Below are 19,892 nucleotides of genomic sequence, written 5' to 3'. Positions count from 1 at the left end.
GGAAACACTTCAATTGAAAGAGAAACTCTTTTCATGTAATTGAAATAATCTGGAGAGCTTTGAAAATCCACCGTTTCCTATGGTCATAGTTTGAGTGTTATTTGCGAACGTGAGAATTGTTGGGAATTAAAAGTGAATTTCAAAGTAGCTGAATTGGAAGCCTAGCCGACCAGAGATTTTCCTAGTTTGTCTAATAGGGCTCATGTATAAAGCGAGGTTTGTGGGCAATGTTCTAAAAGATGAGTATCCAACATTCTATCGCTGATTGCCCTGCTTTTAGTGTTGCATATTGAATTTGTCTTTCTTTCATAGCGGACATCATTGTCCTATATTATTAAAAGATAATCCTATGGAAAGTAGTTGCATTCATTTCCTCCAGTGCCATGCTGCCTACACAATGTTTACCCATGAATTTTAATAATGGGCACCCAGTGCCTCAGATGTAGTACTCGGTTGTGTTTGCGCAGAAGGGCGGATGACAATCATAAATAGCTGTATTTCAAATATGTTAAATATATTCAGAGAAGCACTGCGTGATCGAATTCTCACCAACTTGTAAATAATGAATAAAAAGTATAATTTAAAAAAAAAAAAAAAACTTTTTTTTTTTTTCCTTCATCTGAAAGCTCCCCCCTTTTTTTTTTCTCTCTCTGAGAGATTGTTCAACCCTAAATGGCTCAAGTCTTTCAGCCAACCTTTGGCTCGTGCACTTTTTATGAGGTCACGTTAGCATGGAAGGTGCTTTTTTTATAGTGTTTAAAATAAAAAAATATCTGATTCCTGATAATATTCTGCAGCACTGTACAATAGGTAAAACAAACATTTAACTCTAACAAAGCGCTACGGAATTTGTTGGCGCTATACAAATGGCAATAAAACCAATACAGGAAAACTTGGGGGAAAAATTAATTAAATGGACTTTTAGTGCATGTAGAGTCCTTTTCAGTATTTCACGATGTTAGTTAGCACTTGCGTTCTCATATTTTCATGGAGATGTTGAAGTAGCCTGGGCCACCAAGTAATTAGCTCATATCATATTCACACATAATATCATTCATCGTTCATATCGTGTGAAATATATTCACTCCACTTTAATGGTTATAGTATATATTTTGTACAAATAAATATGGCTGGATAAATGATGCAGGCATTTAATTTATTTGTGTGAGCTACAAGCCAGTTGACTTTTTGTTTGTTTTTTGGGATGACCTGTTCCATGTATTTTATTTTCAGTACATGTTTCCTTCAGTTATTCAATATGACTAATCATTCTGGAATATTAGACCATATAACTATTTGGTAATCCGTAGCAAAGGTCCAGTTTTGGTTTTTTTCTTCTTTATAACCGAATATAGGACTCTAGATTTCCAGTAAAAAGGAGGTTGGGTTGCTTTAATTTTAACCAGTGAAAAGGGCATGAAGTACAGCATAATTAGTTGACATTTGTGTTGTTGTTGCCATCCCGTCATGTACAAGTGAAGAACTAAAAAGAAACCATGACTCATTGCCGGGTACCTGTTTTTAGCCGTGACTCAAAAACGGACATCCAAACCTTTGCAGCAAACACGGCACTATAAATAGGTTTATAGTTATCAACGGTCTTTGAATGACTTGCATTTAATGTCCATTCACAATCTTTAACTAACTATATTTTGTGGTATCTCTTTGGAGAATGAATTGGCTATATTTTGTTTTGTTTTTCCAATGAAAATGTAGTGGGCTTTTAGAAATCGTATAACAAGACTATTCTATGCACTACCCGTAATGCTTAATTCCAATGAAACGTGAAAATATTTACTTTTTTTTATTTTTATTTTTTTACAATAGATGCTTGACTCCTATTTGCTCCATGCATGGAGACCTGCAGAAATCCATGTAACACTTTGTACTAGCTTGCACAGTAGGTTCACTCACATCTTTTCATGAATGAAAAGGCTGCGGAGTGCTGAATTGCATAGGCAGCAGCTTGGTAGGGTTTATAGAAGCAAAGGCTAGGATAGCTATGGGGTTCTTGGTCTGAAAGGGTTAAATGTAGAACCTGCGATTTGAGCAAACTTACGACTTAAAAGGGCCACTATGGGCACCAATACAACTTGTAATGCATTTGGTAGGGTTTGTCCTTATTAATATGATGATGATTTTTTTTTTGATTTTTTTTTTTTTTGCTTCTGTTTTTGCATGCTCAGATCTTAATCGGTTTTGCACAAACAACTGATAGTACTCATTGATCTGAACAACCTGCATTAGAAGGACAGGACTCTCAAGGAGGCACATAGTCAGGATATCACCATTTGTTTGCAGTTTCTCTGACTGCAGTCAGGTTGTGAATTAAAAGCAGTTCAATCAGTGTTGTTGTAGCTGACATTGTGTGTATACTTTTAGCAACGGAGGCTTTTGTGGCATGAGGAGGCATGGCTAAGGAGGCCGACTTACGGTGTGGCGTTCTGCAAATCAATAAAAAAAAAAAATGGTGCAAAAACTATAAAGATTTGAGCATGCAAAAAAAACAACCCACAGGATATTTAGGACAAAACCTATAAAATGTATTAATTTCACTGGTGGCCAGAATGTCCCTTGTAATAGTTATTCCCACCCCTGGTTTTGCATGTTTATAGGGAATGGTCTGTATAATCCATTCAAAACATTGGTTCACTTCCAACCTAGAGTGTCAATTTAAGCAACTGTTTTCAGTCTTGCAGCTTCTTGTTGGAACTCTGGACTGTCCACCTGTTGACAGTACAATGTACATGACAATCCTTACAGCATTGAAGAAGTTCTAGCAGATGGCTTGTGTATGTTTAGCGAAATATATGTGAATCCACCACAGGCTCTCTGTTTTGGGACGTTGCACCTTTTACCTTGACGCGCAACGTTGGCGTCTGCTAATTGTAGTGTGTATCATTTGCCCAGTAAAGCATACATGTTGCTTTTCCGTGAGTGATGGTTCCCTTTCCCACCCTCCCACCCCCATTTATTAATCTCTAAAGAAGTGTTTACTGGGTTGAAAAGTGCTAGGATGTAATGGGTGGGGGGGACTGTACTATTATTTTCTGAGCAGCTTTGCCAGCTCATGCGCATTCCGGAATCTTCTGAGAAATACACGATGAGTTCCTGCATGAAATTTGTGAAAGCATAAATGGCACGAACCTTTGAAAAAAATGTCAACTGTGTCAGTCCATCTTTAATGTTGTGTATTCAGTATTCTAATGAATATGTAATAATGGGTGCACCAATGGATTATTTATTGAATACCATTCTTTAAATCGTGTTGTAGGAAAGGGAAATGCTAATGATGTACAATTGTTTTAATTGACTTTTTCTTTCTTTGCAGCAACCCATTGTGCCTGCCCACCCCATGGCTCCTCCTAGCCCCAGCACAACTGGCAGCAACAACAACAGCAGTAGCAGTAGTAGCAGTTCGGGATGGGATCAGCTAAGCAAAACCAACCTCTACATACGAGGACTGCTTCCAAACACCACAGACCAGGACCTAGTGAAACTGTGTCAGCCGTAAGTGTGTTTTCGGTTCCCTCACCCTCCCCTCCCCCCCCCCCCCCCCCCCCCCTTCAGTTGTATAAGCCTATCCTAAGGGATGGTGGTGTATTTTACTAGTTTGGGGAGACATTCTGTCTATCGCCATAATATATGGTCATGTGAAAGCCAACCAGGACATCGTGTTTAAGACCAATGATGTCATGCTATCAGATTTCTTTGAGATACTGGTCCATTCTGTTGATTTGGGAGTGAATTTACAGTTTGAATTCTTGCGTGTTTCCCATACCACCTTAAAGAGTTTAACCTCCTGTTCTTTAAGCACATTTTGGAAAGCAGTATTTTATACATTCAGAATAGTTTGCAAAGCACAAGGGACTAGATTTCATTTTAAGCTTGAATATCTGAAGCGATAACCGAATTGGACAATACTTGAATAAGACAATTTTGCAATTCAGTCTCGATTTCGTCAGAACGGTCTGTTTCGTAATCCTGTTCCGCCGTCCTGGTTTAGTTCCCTGGGGTCCTACATCTGGGGATATCTGGGAACTGTCCTCAGAGGAAATGTGTTTGAGACCAACCCTTTACAAAATAGCTACAAAATGGCTATTTATGCTGGAATATAGTCTTTATTACGTATCCTGCAGAATCATATGACTGGTATGGCTAACTTGTATGTGTTTGACATCTCATAACTTTGTGTTTTGTTTTTTGGGGGGGGGGTTTTGGGATTCAGTGCTTCCTAAGGAGCATTGGATTGGTGGAGTGCAGCATTTGCTACTCATACACCATAGGATTTAGTGCTGCCTTCCACATCCCAACTCCCGTAATGCTCTTATATACACTGCATGTCATGTCATTGTATTTTCAATTTGTAAATCCACTCCACTGGAAAATGTCCATTAATTTTTTTTTTCAAGGTGGGAAAAAATATTATTTTCCATGGCTTTAAAATTTCCCAAAATTTAGCATTTCTAATATATTGGTTTACATGCAATACAATGAGAATTACAGTTAACTTTATAAAAGTCCATAGTGTCTAATTCTCCCTTTCTCTCTATTTATTAATTTTTTTTTTTGTGGGGTGGGGGGAGCCAGCAGGTGACTAGGATGTAGATCCAGTCCTGCTTGTCTTCTAAATATCATAAAGACGGTAATCCTTTCCTAAATAGGAAATTGCTTTGTATTACAAATATGGATTGGGCATTTTTTATTATCCTTTTTTTGTCTTCTTTTATGCCTCTTACATGTTTTATCACTGCAGTGGGTACAAGATAGACATTTAATTGGATTACAACTAGGACAGCAGCTGGTGGAAAGTAATACAATTAGAGATATAATTACCCCTGCAGACCATTGTACTGTTCTAGGACGGAACATTGAATCTTCATAATGCATCAAAAATCTTTCCTGCTTATTGGATTTTAGTATAATATAAGCCTAAAGGACTCTGTATTTTGTACTTGTTGTCTGTTTTTATATGGCTTTCCACAAGCTTATAAAGAATCATTAAGAGGTAGATAACACATTCATATAGCTTTAAACGATCATTTTGTATCCATTATTAATGTACAAGTTCCATGTATAGTTTGTAATGGATGCAAGTTGCTCATCAGTTTGCTTTCTACAGCCATTCAATCAGAAACCAGCATGGTCCATAACAAATGAGATGGGACCTGGCAAATCACAAACGTAACCCCCTCCCCGCCCCCCACTGCACTAACCTGGTGCAGGACCTGTTGTTCATGTTGCAATTTGTGATTTCAATTGTTCAGCCTCACCCTCTTGCTCTCATCTAGTCCATATATCCTAAAGTTTATAAAGTCTGCCGTTATCCTAATTTAAGCAAGTGTTTTGCAGTGTTTTAATATTAAGAGGATACAAGTAAAGTAGTTTATTAAAATACAATAAAAAAAGTGTTCTTTATTTTGCTTTGATTCTCTGCTGGTTAATGCTTTGTAACTCAATTTGAGACCTGTAAAACACATACTAAGGAGTTTGTGGCACTTCATCAGGACTTATTAATTCCATTCCCTGTGTTAAAAATGTATAAATATGTTCGGCAGGTTTGGTCTTTAGATTTGTTTTATTTTTCCCTTTTTATAAGATAAATAAAATCCCTTACAGATTGCCACAAACTGATTCAGAGAAAATGTATAGAGATATTCTTTTTTTTTTTGTGACGGTCATTTTAATTGAACCTTGCATGTGGTTACAAGTAATTGCTCCCTGAATCTATGTGTCATCACCTGCGTTCGAAGATATTCTATATTTCAGGCCTCGGGTATCCATCTTTTGGCGCCAGTCCCTAAATTTTTCAAGGGGGAAGAGTTATGTTCATAGTTAAAAATAGAAATTCTTTTAGGCTTGACTCTGTGGCTTCTGTGGTTGTCTGGACCCTTTTTTCACATCCACATAGTTTATGTGACAGCAGGTGACTTCTGACTATTTTAACTTTGATAAAATGTTATTGAGAGCACAGACTGAGGTGATCTTCAAAATTGTCGTTATATTTGTATTTACCCGTGTTAAGTTTTGGTATAAGTTTCGTACTCTTGCTGTAGTTCTTCCGGCTACTTTTGCTGTAAATTTGGTCCTTAAAAATACATTTAAAAAAAAAAAAAAAAAAACTCTTTGGCGTGATGGACCATAGAACATCTTTAATTTGATACACACTTGGTGTGCGATGTCTGCATACTCGTGTAATGATTTATGGGAAGTAAAAAAATAAAAATCTTGAAGTGTGATTTGGCCACATAGACCAGATAAACATTACGGTAACTGGGGACTGAATTTTTCATATTGGCCTTGTCATCTGTGCTCTAAATTAAAGTAATGCATATGGAACCCAATATGACTTGTTAGCTTGTGTCCCAAGGCATGTCGTATTCAGAAATACCAATTAAATTTAAAGTATCAATAAATATTTTAATTATTTATGTTTTACTTGGTGTAAAATAAGTTTATCCTTATTAGGGGGCAGCATAACACTCGATTAGGCAATATTTATTTTTGAAAGTTGACTATTAAGCATCTCTGGGAACGTTGTTCCTTTTTGCATACAAGTGGTTAACTGTAACATTTTGTTTTCCCTATGTCCCCAAAATACTAATAAAGTGATTCTTACCTGGTAGCAAATAAGTATTCTGTTGCAAAAAGCCCATGGTTTGATTGGTGAATGAAGAGTTAGAGGTAGGTGATTTGATGGGGGGTGGGGGGGAGAAGACCTTACAGATTTTTGTGGTTTGGGTTCTCTGTTCCTTCCTCTTCTGCCATGGTAGCCAACACAGCACTGTTTTTTAAAGGGTTACTCCAAACATCATAACCACTAGAGCCTGCTGTGGGAGTACCTTGGCCCTGTTCTTCACTAATAGGGAAAGCATTTAAGCAGCAATTTGATCTCTTCCTGGTCCCCACTGGGCTCAGAGACTCCTTTCAGCGCTCAGATGTGTAAAGTTGATCCATTTGCCATTCATTTGCTGAGAACCAATGAATCACACACTGTGCATGCAAATGTGCACAGAATTGACATTCGTCAGCCCAGAACTCTTGTTCCATCTCCGGCAGCAATGGGGTTAAACTCCCATTTTATGCTGGGTGTACAGACACCAGGCACTGACTACTTCAAATCACTGAAGTGGTCATGGTACTTGGAATAACCCTTTAAAAGTGAATATTTGAAAAATGAGCATTTATTAATCGGATACTCCTGAGATGATTGAAAGTGCTAAACACATATGGGTCTAGGAGTGCTCTGTGCATAACAACCTGCAAATTATTCAAGGCATAATACATACATCTACCTAAGATGAAAATGATGTGTTTGGCCTCATTGTCGCTGTACAAATGCTCAACCCTTGAACTCCATAGCACCCCAGTTCTCACAAGACCAATCCTAATATTTGTCGGTTTTCAGATCAGTCCAATAAATAAAATCATTTATATGAAACGTTACTTGAATACAAATTCAGAGACTTCATTTTATTGCCATCGGAATCCTTAAAAAGGCACAGTGACAAGGATTGCCAAATCTGCAGCTTGGCCTGCTGTAAATGTATGCTTTATATTGTCACTGGTTACTTTATTCATATCAATAGTCGCCTGCAATAAACACACATTCTTGTAATATATTAACAAGCATGAAAGCTGACCGTGCATATAGATCACTTTCATTGCATCAGTGCTGTGCTCATTGATCCTATTAAAGGTGTCTAGGGTCCAAGTCCTGGAACATATTCTGCTGTCATCCTGCATTTTTATTTTTCAAGGTGTCATTGCCTCTGTCCAGCAGAAAACACGACTAAAATAATGTTGCCATACAGACCGCCTAAATTACCATTGTGATATTAGCTGACATTTTCTAATTGTACCACAGGGAAGATTACATTGTGCCTGATCTTACGTTCATTGTCGAAGCTTTTCACTGCGAGAGGCCGCTCTTTATTAAAGATGAAAGATTCCGACACCTTGACTCCTATTTTCTGGCCACTTCTAATCTTCATATTTTATTTATGAGTCTCTTCGTTTAGAAGACAGCATGGAGCCTTTGTAGCAATGCAGAAAGTGAACCGTATTGATTTCATGATCAGGGGCCCATTTCCTTTTTATTAAAAAAGAAAGAAAAAAAAAATCTATTAACCTTTTGGGCTTTATATAACTCCCCACCCTCTCTTCCCCCTTGGTTTTCCTTTTATTATAAAACGCCTTAATATTCAACATGACCCCTAGTGAAGGTCTATTTCTTGCAGGGAATGGATTTTGTAACCACACAGAACCACGGAGAGAAAATGCCCGTCCAGGCACCAACAACCTGCTTATAGCCATAGATGGATAAATCCGTAGACAGTTTGGTCATGTTGTGCGTTTAAGGGACACTCCACACAGCTAATGCACTTTAGCACGCTGAGATGCTTTAGGTACAAACAGTGTGCCCTCAACAGACAGGAGATATTGCAGCTGCATAAATTTTTGCATTTGGGGTATACTTTTATGCATTTAATATTAAATTTCAAATTAGTTTGTTTTTCCCTCTTCTCCCCCCCCCCCCATTTATTTATTTTTAAATACAAAAAGTTGGCTAAGCACACAAACAGGCCTTATTTCAGGTACGCATGATATTGAGAAAATAATGGAAAGTTTATTTATCTTAAACATAGGTTAGAGGACCGAAACCTTTAAAAATAATGCAGTAACACCTGTGTACGGGGCGTTGGAACGCCACATTCTTCAACGGACAGCGCCTTTCTTATTAAAGATGTATTTTCAGTAGACTGACCTGTATCCAGCAGAGGAAGGGACTGGTGGTACTTTCACAGATGGCTTCGTGCTTGCAGGACTATAAAATATTAAAATGGATAAACCTGATTATAACATTTCATAATATTTACGGACTGTGGTGCAAAATACACTTATAAATAATATATATATATATATATATTAATAAAATCAGTTTATTTTGGCCTTTTCTCAATATTTTTAAGCTGATGCCTCAGAATCTTGAAGATTATTGCAGGGGCATATAGGGCATTAGCCAAGGCCACAGTGCATTTCAATGCGGAAATCTTAATGCCCTTAAGACCACTTTAAAAAAAGCGGACTCTGGTGATCGGTCATAGGTCATATTCTGAAAAACCTCTTGAAAAGGACATGCCTGTTATTTATAGGCAGTTTTCTGGGAATTAATATTGTGATTTGATGGTATTTTTATTTAGCTTTTGTAAAAAGTTGAAAGGACCACTATAGTGTCAGGAATACAAACTTGTATTAGTGACACTACAGTGCTGTTGTGGCTGTTTAGGTGACTGGCCCTGATCCAATCATCAGGAAAAGATGATTTTACTCTCCTTTTTCTCTCATTTCTCATGCCTCCATGGCTGAGATCATAAATCTTGATGATTTCAGCCAATCCAATGCTTTCCCATAAGAAAGCATTGGGAGGCTATTGCACATGCGCGGCAAAACGTTGCGCCTATCAGCATCTCCTCATAGAGATGCATTGAATACATGCATTTCTAAGGGGTGCGTTCAGCGTCTAAATGCAGGGTGTGGAGACGCTTAACATCCATGCAGCGCAATGTGCAGCACTGAGACAGGAAGCATTTCTAGTTGCCGGATGAGTGACTACCACTGGAGGTGTTACTAGGTAGAAATGTAAACACATTAGAAAAACTTGCTGATACATGCTGTAGACACCAAGACCACTATATTAACCCTTTAAATACCCCATTGCCCTTTTTGTGTATTTAATAATTTATTATGGTGCCCTTTGAAAGCTGCATTCCTGCCCACAAGGCATTACGCAAACTCTCTCCTTTCACCTCTCTGATAACCTGCACTCCTGAGTAAATATTCCCTGCACTGGTGAAGTTATCAATGTTTGTAAAGTCTCTCCTCCCTTTCGCTGCACAAACAGCATTCGTTCTGAGGCAGAATCGTTTTACTTCCAAACAAAGCACTGGAAAGCCGATGGTTCTACTTTGCAAAGCCACAGCTGTCTAAAGACACATTTGTTGCTGTTAGACGTATACATTGGATATTACTTTCTACCATTATGATATCCTTTAAATAAAGATGTCACTCTTTAGCATAAGACTGTCTCAATCAATGGCCCTCTAAATATTGTACAATAACTCCCATTACTCATGGCCAGTTGACAGAGGTTGTTTTTGAAGTGTATCTTTTAGCAGTGAGTTGTAGTGGGTGGCTTGCACTACCTAGCCCATAATGAAGGTGGGGGATATTCCAGTAGGTACCGGAGTGATGAGCAATTCTATAGGACTTTTTAACTAGTTTGAAAAGTCAGACCAAATGGCAAAATAGTGTTGAAGCAAAAAATCCTTTTTTTTGCCCCTCCCTCCACATTAAGCTATGTTTTTGCCTACAATTTTGTTGCTAGATTCAGCCCTCACTTCGTCACAGTAAATCTTAAACCTAAATTGAACCATCAGTCTACATGGTGCTTTACAGTATAGAGCTGGCAACGGTTTCTGTGCCAGGTTGTGGAACACTGACTCCATGCAGAACGCAGCCTTTTGTTGTTCATCTCACTGCTAGCAGACACATCTTGTGTCATTTAAACCATTCCGTTTTGTTAAATGTGTACACATCGGTAGCTCGCTAAATGCACACTCAAGCCTTGAATAGACCTATTCTGTACAATTTGTGTTTGATTGACAAAGTGCTTTAGAGGGAACCATGTTTCCTTTTTTTTGTAGCCCTTTCAACACAATACTGACTAAAGGAAATGAAATTGCTAATTTGTAATTGTGGTTAGGAAAGGAGAATTGTCACTATTGTGTGGCTATGCTTTTTGCTGTAAGCCAATAAAATAACAGGTGCCATTTTCACCTCTGTCTTGCTGTATAAACAGTGTTTGGATCAGCTGCTTAAATGACATAAAAATAAAGCTACGTCTGTCCGTGCTTGTCACATTACTGTTAAAGGTGACAGGATTGTGCATGCAAAATGAAAATTATTTACATCCCAAAATTGTGTGCAATCAATTTACCAGTCTCCATGCTTTTTATAAACAAATGTGAACTCCATGATTAGCTGTTATATCTAACCCACCTCCTGGTTAGAGTTATGAAAACCATATCAAAAACAGAATTATTAACTAGACACCGATGTGTTTTAATAAGTGATGTTTTTTTGATATATTTGTGTCTCAGTTCCTTTTGATTGGTAACTTGCTATGCCTTTACTTTAAAGGGTAACTCCAACCAACAAACGGTTTGTGTGGTTTCCTCCCCCCTACCCCCACAAGGTTTAAAAAATAAAATAAAAAAATACTCACATGTGATCCCACGCCAAGGCAGTGTTTTCACGTTTTAGTTGTGAATTTTGTTAGCATTTAAAGTACAGCAATGCACCACCATATATAGGCCTGCTTGCTTTTTGTGACGTTACAAGGTCAGAATGGACAGGCCCCGTTTTTCAGGCTTCAAACGGGAAGTTTTGATATATTATCTGAGCCTATGTCTAAATGTTGTCAATTAAGGTGGACAACAGAAAATGACATCACATTTAATTATTGGAGGGGGGAGGAAGTTAGGGGAATTGGCACGAACTGTAGCTAACATTTAGGTGGTTGTAGGGATAAGGCCATTGCATCTAAAGCATTGTATCTCTTTAAATGTATCACTTTCTCTTTCTCCTATTGTACAGTGCCACTGAATATGTTGAACCTTTATACATAAGGTATTTCCTATAATAATAATAATACAATTCATACATGCCAGGATTTTACAACCCCCCCATGTGTGCTACTGCATAAAGCCCTGGTAGTAGATGGTTTTCCCCTTGTGGCTTTCCAGTGTGATCATTTTATGAGTAATCTGAATGCCTAATGTAATAAGACTTCTCTATTCAGGCTCGCCTGTTCACAGCGGGCTTCAATAAGACTTGAGCACAGTGCAGGCACATGCTATCGTTGATGCCAGCTGTGAAGAGATGCATTACAAGAATACCCACCCCTTTTTAATAAGTATGAAAGCTTATTCTAAACAAGTAAAGATGAAGAATGCTCCAGCTTTCGTGGAGTACACGCTCTTCCGGTTTCTATATCCAGACCTTAACCGTTCCGGTGCCAGAGGGTGAGCTACTGTTTGCTAGTGATAGTATTGTTCATCACTAGCGTTAAATGCTTCAATTTACTAATATATCAGTTTCTGACTATTATTTTCAAATCTCTTTTCAAAATCGGAGCACAAATCTCTAGTATTAGATACTGATTGTAACCACCAAGGGCCATAGCTGTGCTTCAAAAATACCCGGGACATGAGCCCAAAGCGAAACTTGAAGGGGCACTATAGTGTCAGGAATATAAATGTGTATTCCTGTCACTGTAATTCTAAAACCACTGATTAGATGGTTGGCCCTCCTTAGCTCTGGTTAGAAAGGTGATTTACTCCCCTTTTTCCAACGCAGTGTGGGGCTCCACGTGTCTTGCCCCACTCTCGATCTGTCCCCTTGGCTAAAATCATCAGAATTGATGACCTCCGCCAATCACAATGCTTACTCATAGGAAAGCATTGAATTGGCTGTGATTGTAAATTCTGATCTCCGCCAAGGGGGCGGGTGGCAGAGCCAAACACAGTTCTGGTCAATCCGCATTTCCTCATAGAGTTGCATCCAATACATACATCTCTATAGGGAAAGTTCAGCGTCTCCATGCAGAGTTTGGAGACGCTGAACGTCATTTCTTCAGTGTCCAGCACTGACCCAGGAAGCGCTTCTAGTGGCTGTCTTAAGGGTTACATCTCAAAGTGTTCCTAGGCTGCAGGGACAGGCTATAGACACCAGAACTACTACATTATGCTGTAGTTTTCATGGTGGCTGTAGTGTTCCCTTAATGTCCTCTCCCTCCCCTAAAGCCTCCCCCCCCCCCCCCTCCAGCAACACCCATCCTGTATGCTTAGAAAGCGATTTCAAGTTGTATCCTTCAAAATATTGCAGCTTGTGTTCTCAATAGTCTGTATCAAATGAAATCGGTCTTATTTCATAGATGTATATTTTTAACTTCCCCTCCTCCAATTTCTCTTTTAAGGGGATTTACTGCAATCTGATTACATTACTCATCCTACTTATGAAAGCCTCAGCCGGTTTCCTGTTCTGGGGAGAGACTGATTTGAAATAAACCATTTAACATTCTACTGTGGTGAATTTAATAAAATAAGTCACTTCCCTGTTTTATTCCATTGCTTTTTTTTTTTTATATATATTTATTATATCGCCATGAAAGGTGTGCCCTTAATGAGACTTTTTTTTTACAGATGAGCACATATGCTTCGAAGTCCTACAGGGTGGGACCCAGTAGTAGAACTGTAAAATATGGCTTGTTTAATTAGCAGCTGTTGCTGAGCCTTTAAGAGGGTGTATTGACCTTTTTCAATGTTACAGTGAAGCAAGCTTATCGCAGATATCTGTAGGGAGTGTAAGGATTTTGGAATGTACATACAACACTTCCTGTGCATCTGTGAGAATGGAACAAACAAATGACATGATTTAGAATACTGCATGCTTGTTAAACATCAGTTTGGAAAATGGTTGTTCTGTATATTCTAGTAAAATAGCGTCCTGATAAGTGGAAAACTTGCATGCATTTAATTATACATTTTTACATTTGGGGTATATCTAATAATGGCTTAGAAAAGCTGCAGATCTCTTGTCTGTAGCCTTTTCAAGTCCTCCCCTTCCAACCCTGCCCAGACGTTCTGTGGCTGTCCAATCAGACTTCCCAATTTTGCTTGATGAGAAGTCTCTGCAAGGAAGGTGCTCTGAGCAATCGCTGCCTCTTGATTTTCGCTCCATTGAGCTAACCAAACAAGGTTAACCAAAACAAAGTAACCATCTGTTGTCTGACAGCCAGACACAAGGTTAATTTTATAAAAGTGCAGAATTTTTTTTTCTGGCACCGTGGGCATGGTCAGCTTAGTAACTGCTCCCCTTTGTCCAGTCCAGACATGCATGTCACTATGGCAATGACTTAGTGGGGGGTTAGGGGCTGTAATCGAGTGTAAAGTATGTAGTTGGGGAGGTTCGAAGAGTTAGGTGGGTTAGGAGTAGTTGTGGTGTATAAATCAAGAAGTGGAGTTAGAAAATTTAGTGGGGGATAGAAGGTGCAGTGTGAGTCTAGAGGCAGCCAATTCATATGGGATTTTATTAAAATTATCTGCTCGACGAGCACATGTATCAGTTTTGAAAATAAAATTCCACTATTTTTACTTTTTTTTTTACTTTGTGACATTACCCATGATAAATCTACCAAGACTCCGTTATAATATGTACCTGCATCAACCACAAAAATTAAACTACTAACAAATTAGTTGTTTAACTGTCAAATCATAGTCTGAATTTAGGTCCACCCTGCCTTTCTCCCCTTCATTTCAGCCTTTGGACCTTTTCACACAAAAAATGCCATATCCTCTATTTAAAGAGATACTGTAGTGCCAGGAATATAAAGCTGTATTCCTGGCACTACCGATCCCTCTGCTCCCCCTTCCACGACTCCCTCGTGCCCCCTCCTACCCAGTAAATAAAGAGTTAAAAACGCTTTATTTACTTGCCTTATCCCAGTGAGGATGCAAAAGTTGGATAACTGACCAAAAGTACGTTACGATTCCTGATTCTGGTAGACAGCCACAGAGGGCAGACTTATGCCTCGTTTCCACTGAGCGGATCGATTCGGTTCGGTACAGTTTGGAAGGTTTAGAATGGACCAGCCCATTCTGGTGAGCGTTTCCACTGCAAGTCAGACCTTTCAGGGCCATGCAGGGTTTAGAAAAAATGCTCTTCCTGTCCACCAATCAATGGATTGTATAGTAGCTCCACCCTAACCGAACCGTTCCATTTCCTATGGCCCTACATCTGAAGCAGGACCCTGAATGGATCGGTACGGTTCGCTTGTATGGACTACTTTCATAATGGAAACACCCAAAATAGCGAACCGTACCGAACTGAACCGAACCGATCCGCTCAGTGGAAACAAGGCATTAGAGTTGCAATGTAAATAGTGCAGTTTCTCTGGAACAGCAATGTTTAACATTGCAGCACTAGGTGCAAAAGGGACACCGCACCCAGACCACTTTGTTGAGCTGAAGTGGTCTGGTGCCTACAGTGTCCCTTTAAACCTCTGCTTTTTTTTTTTTTTTTTGCTTTGTTTTTTTATGCATTTGTTTTATATTTACATTATTTTCCCCCAGTTTCTGAAAGGAGTGTTCTATGCTAAAAGCCATTTATTTGAATTCTAGTGTATCGTATATCTGATTGATGCTGGCTAGTGATCTCTCCTCTTAAACTTTTACTTGCTGGATATGTAGTAATGGGTGCAGATGCATTCCCCAACTGGAACTTATTTCAACTAATCAAACCAATTGTATCTTTTACCCTCAAAATGGAAATGGGGGAGGCATGTCTGTTTTTTTTTTTTTTTTTTTTTTCCTCTACTGTGCACGGAATGTTGAGTTGCATGTTTGGATGTCTCTCTATAATAGAGCACATGTGTGTCTTGGCAAAAAGACTTCTTAGGTTTTCACAGACATTAAGTGAGAAGATTTAGACAGACGGAATGTTGCAAGTGATGGATTCCGTTTTATAAACAAACTAAGGGACACGTTACATATGCTTACATTTCATTCCTCTGTTATTTATTATAGTGATCTAACATTAAGATAAATTCTAGTCTGCTTGCATAGTTCTGTCCCTTCCATCGCCAGTGGGGCCCCCATGCATTAGTGGTATTACACGCATTTTTCAAGTACGGTAGTGCGGCATATGTGTGAGTGTGTCGGTCTCTGGTTAGACTTCTGATTGCAAGCACATGATGGGTTTGGTGTGTCTCCTGCTTTGTCTCGGACCCAGGAGAAACTCACATAGATAAGATTTTAAAGGGAAATTATCACTTTTATTCAGTGGTGTAATGTCCAGAAAATATGGAGTCCTATTTATTTTTAAGCTTTTTCTCATGATGACTTGTTTTCTTTTAATTGTTTGTTATAGGTTTTGCAAATCGCATTACAATCCAGTTCAACACTGGCGCCCACACACAGGGAGCAAAAACGTATTGTCTTTCTTTCTACATACTCAACATACTTTTGTTGATAGACCGAATAGAGCAGAGCTTTAAATTGATTGACCAGGAGCCAAGATAGAGTCCCTTGGTTCCAGAGGTTTGGTGCATTCTGAAATGGAACATGAAAGTGTGTGTGATCACTTACAGTAGGTTAATGGAAAGCTTTTTCTTTTATTAGTAGAAGTATTTTACTTTTTTTTTTTTTTTATATATTAAGAAAATTGAAGGGTTTTCTCAGTTCCTTTCCTAAAGTAATGACTGTTTGATTTGTCAGAAATGAGTGAATTTCTCTGATGCAAGAGTACAATAAAAAGGATCAATGTAACAAAATGCTAATTATACGTTTACATTGCTTTCGAATGCATCTTGTAGGTAAGGTTTGTAGATTTACACACCGTTTCTCCTGTAAGTGTCTGTCTTGCGTTTTGTTTCCTCGGGTGTTTGGTAAGCTTTCTAACTCTTTTTTAATAAGAATCATTGTAATGAGTTTAAGTGTGAGTTACTTGCAAAGACTGAATAGGAGACACTCGACACAAGTGATTGTAAGCCACAGTTTTCATAAATCGCTTCTCAAGTGATTTGAAATGCTGCAAGCAGGTCCTCGATCACTTACGAGTTTCTGTTCATTTGTGCGTTATCCTATTTGTGTTCAGTTTTTTCAATTTGCTTATGTTTTTGTTCTGTTTCTTCAAGTCTTGCGGTGCATTTGTGGCTTTGTTGCAGGAACATGATAGTTTTGCATAAAAGTCTGTACAAATTGATTATTTCACCCACACATTGCAATCTTTCATGGAATACGTGTTTTTTTTTTTTTTTTTTTTTGATGGAATAATAACCAACTTTTTTTAGGTTTGTCTAATTTAACACCAGCATGACACATGTTATCCTTTTATATTCCTGTCAACCTTTTTTTTTTTTTCCTTTTTTGAATGTTGCAGATGAAGCATGCATATTGCCTGCAGCTTTGTAGTGTCGGTTGCTAATGTATGAAATGATTAACTTGAGGTTTAACCTGATGTTAAATACCAAATTCTTACTGGAATGTTCACCTTATAAAATCTTTTTTTCAAACCAAAAAGCAGCTTTAAATATAAATAAAGAGAACCCACAAACAAAGTCGTTCCACCATATCACCATACATGTGTATGAATACATATGTTACCAAAAAGTTCTAGATGTCCAGAAACCAATAATGATGTACTCTCCCTGCTTCCACTAACTTATGTCAGTGGTCCTAAAAATTGTTTTGGTATCAGTTCCTTGGCTTTTATTACTCTTTTTTTCGTTGTTCTGTAGTGACAGATTCGTGGCAATGGATGTTTGCATTGGAAGCTATTACCTTCACACTAAAATAGGCACTGGGCTGTTTTCCGTTAAACTGTTAGATTTTCAATGTGAATTCCAATGAGAACGCAGTGGCATTTAGTATCCTGTTTCCGTCAACATCACAATCGTGGTCATGGTCAGGCTGGCTGGGTTGGGCCACTTGTCTAAGGAATGCAGGGCAGGGCGTTCTAACAAGGATATTGTACAAGGGGAAATGAAACTAAAGAACAAATCACTTGCATATTTAACCTCTTAAACCTCTCCCATACTTTAATATAATTTTGGTTCTTGAAATGGGCTGCGCCCTCTGACTAACCACCTAAAACAATAGTCATCTTTGCCATTCAACTGCTAGAACTTGTTTTACTTATCAGATGTTGCTCACATCCATGTATATTGTCTTAAAATGATCTTTTGCGAGTATGCATGTATATATTTAGAGATGTGTGTGTGTGTGTATACATACATATATATATTTTTTTTATATGTATTTTTTAATTTTAATATTTTAAATATTTATATTTTTCCTGTTAAGGGTTTGTCATTATTCTAATATAGTGCTTGAGTGCTGTAATGTAGGGATTGATGTAAAGTTTTGGTAATGTAGTGGTGGTTTTTCCCAGAGGATAAAATGTGAAGTGGGAAGAATGTTCTGCTTGGACAGAGGCTGGTGAACAATTTAAAGCGCACCTAGACTAGACCCCTTCAAAAGGACACGCAAGGATGGAATTGTTACTCCCACCTATTCATTTATAATGCATCTAGAGTATAATGCACTAATAACACGCAAAATGTAACATAAAGATATAACTTTAATTGCTTAACTATCTGCTAATTAAAGTACTCCAAGCACTGTAGCGGGCTGTATTGGATCTGGTGCTACATGTACCCTAATCCATTCCACAATAAGTAGTCCAACTGAACAGTTTGAATACTTGCCTGTGGTCTGCCAAGCATCCAGAGCTGGCCCGTCCATAGGACGGACTGGGGCAATGGCCCCAGGCGGCACTTTAACAGGGGTGGAATTTTGCTCTCTAAACCTTGAGGCAGACTGATTCGTCGGGTCCTCAGTCAGTGTTGACCCTGGCAGCACAATGTCTTGGGCCGGCCCTGCCTATTCAGAAGCTGGCTCACTGGCTAAGAGCAACACAAACAACGGCAGCAGTAAAGGTGTCCAGCAGCAGACCCGGTAAACTGGGCAACTCCTGACACTATAACCACTACAGCACAATGTAGTGGTTATGGTGCTTTGCTTATTCTTCTAAAGTGAACATGTTGTGATGCTATTTTTTCAGTATCTGCCCAATGATGTAAAATCTAACCTGTATAATTCTGCAATCTTCTTTTCGAAAGGTACAAACGGGGCATGTATTGTTCTAATGCTTCCATGGTTGAGATTTATCAAGGTTTAAACTAGTGCCCTTCTGGGAAAAAGTGCTAAATATGGAGTAATTGCTATTGATGCAGCTAGAACATATCTCAAAATTTAGCACTGTGCACCAAAAATAACAAATGTTGCCATGATAAATCTTTTCATATACGTTTAAAACACTTGCAGTATCTCCGTGAGAGTTCTCTAATAGAAATAATAGTCTCAAAATCTTTAATTATCTTCATTAACGTTGTTTTGTTTCATTTACAGATATGGTAAAATCGTGTCCACGAAAGCCATCTTGGACAAAACGACAAATAAATGCAAAGGTATGTTTACACAGCCCATTCTAATTCCGAGACTTGCATTAGGATTCCCAATACAGGGTACTGCTGCATAATTAGCATGAGTCTCTTGTAGATTTTGATTTCTGAAGTTACTTTGCAGTTTTGAGATTATGGTAGTTTGGACATTGTTGCAATAAAGCCACCCAGGAATGATGATGATATTTTTAATATGATTAGAATTTTTTTTTTTTAATTCTTTATTTATTCCAGTACAAGACATCACAAGCACTACATGTACAGTAACATAGGATTCTGAATTACATTCTGTACACTGTGATCATTACATGTTACAGTAGCAAAAGGAGTGAACAGGCCAGGTCTCACAAATCCCACAACCAGAGACCGCTCGTTGCATTTATGTCTCTAACTTTCCAAGTAGGTCATAACTCTATGGAAGCTTGGATATCCCGCCTGTTTTTTAGTAGTATATAAAACCGTAAACGGATAACATATGATTAAAGACGGCCGCACACGTGTTGCAGAGAGAAGGAAAGGAGTAACACGACAGAGCTTAGTACGCAAGCGTACTAGCTTTCCCATGACTCTATCATCATACAATTGTATTTCCATTATGTGCGGTCTGGCCATAAAAATAAGGAACTAAGAGAAGGAAAAAGAGAGAAAGAATTGAGGAAGTGCCCCGACAGTCTGAGGTCACAGAGAAGAGGGTAGAGGGAGAAGGGGAGGCGGGGTGTATCTGAGGAGTGTTGCCCTATAAAAAGGTGTCATGGTGAGTGTGCTACCCGTTCGCCGTTGTCCCCCATAGGAGTTTGTAATGTCCCTC

At 38.5% G+C, this 19,892-nt stretch overlaps 1 protein-coding gene across 8 annotated transcripts in view; it reads left to right on the top strand.

The window, feature by feature from the left end:
- The window catches only part of RBMS1 (RNA binding motif single stranded interacting protein 1), a 286,395-nt gene that overhangs the window by 229,150 nt on the left and 37,353 nt on the right, over positions 1 to 19,892 (top strand). For all 8 annotated transcript variants that reach the window (XM_063429665.1, XM_063429662.1, XM_063429664.1 and 5 more), the window contains exons 2-3: positions 3,332 to 3,510; positions 19,032 to 19,090. In XM_063429665.1, the coding sequence (XP_063285735.1) occupies positions 3,332 to 3,510; positions 19,032 to 19,090 (238 nt within the window). The remainder of the gene's footprint in view (positions 1 to 3,331; positions 3,511 to 19,031; positions 19,091 to 19,892) is intronic.

The sequence above is a fragment of the Pelobates fuscus genome, chromosome 8 (assembly GCF_036172605.1).
Source record: "Pelobates fuscus isolate aPelFus1 chromosome 8, aPelFus1.pri, whole genome shotgun sequence".
NCBI lineage: Eukaryota > Metazoa > Chordata > Amphibia > Anura > Pelobatidae > Pelobates > Pelobates fuscus.
This window is presented reverse-complemented; position numbering and strand designations above follow the sequence as displayed.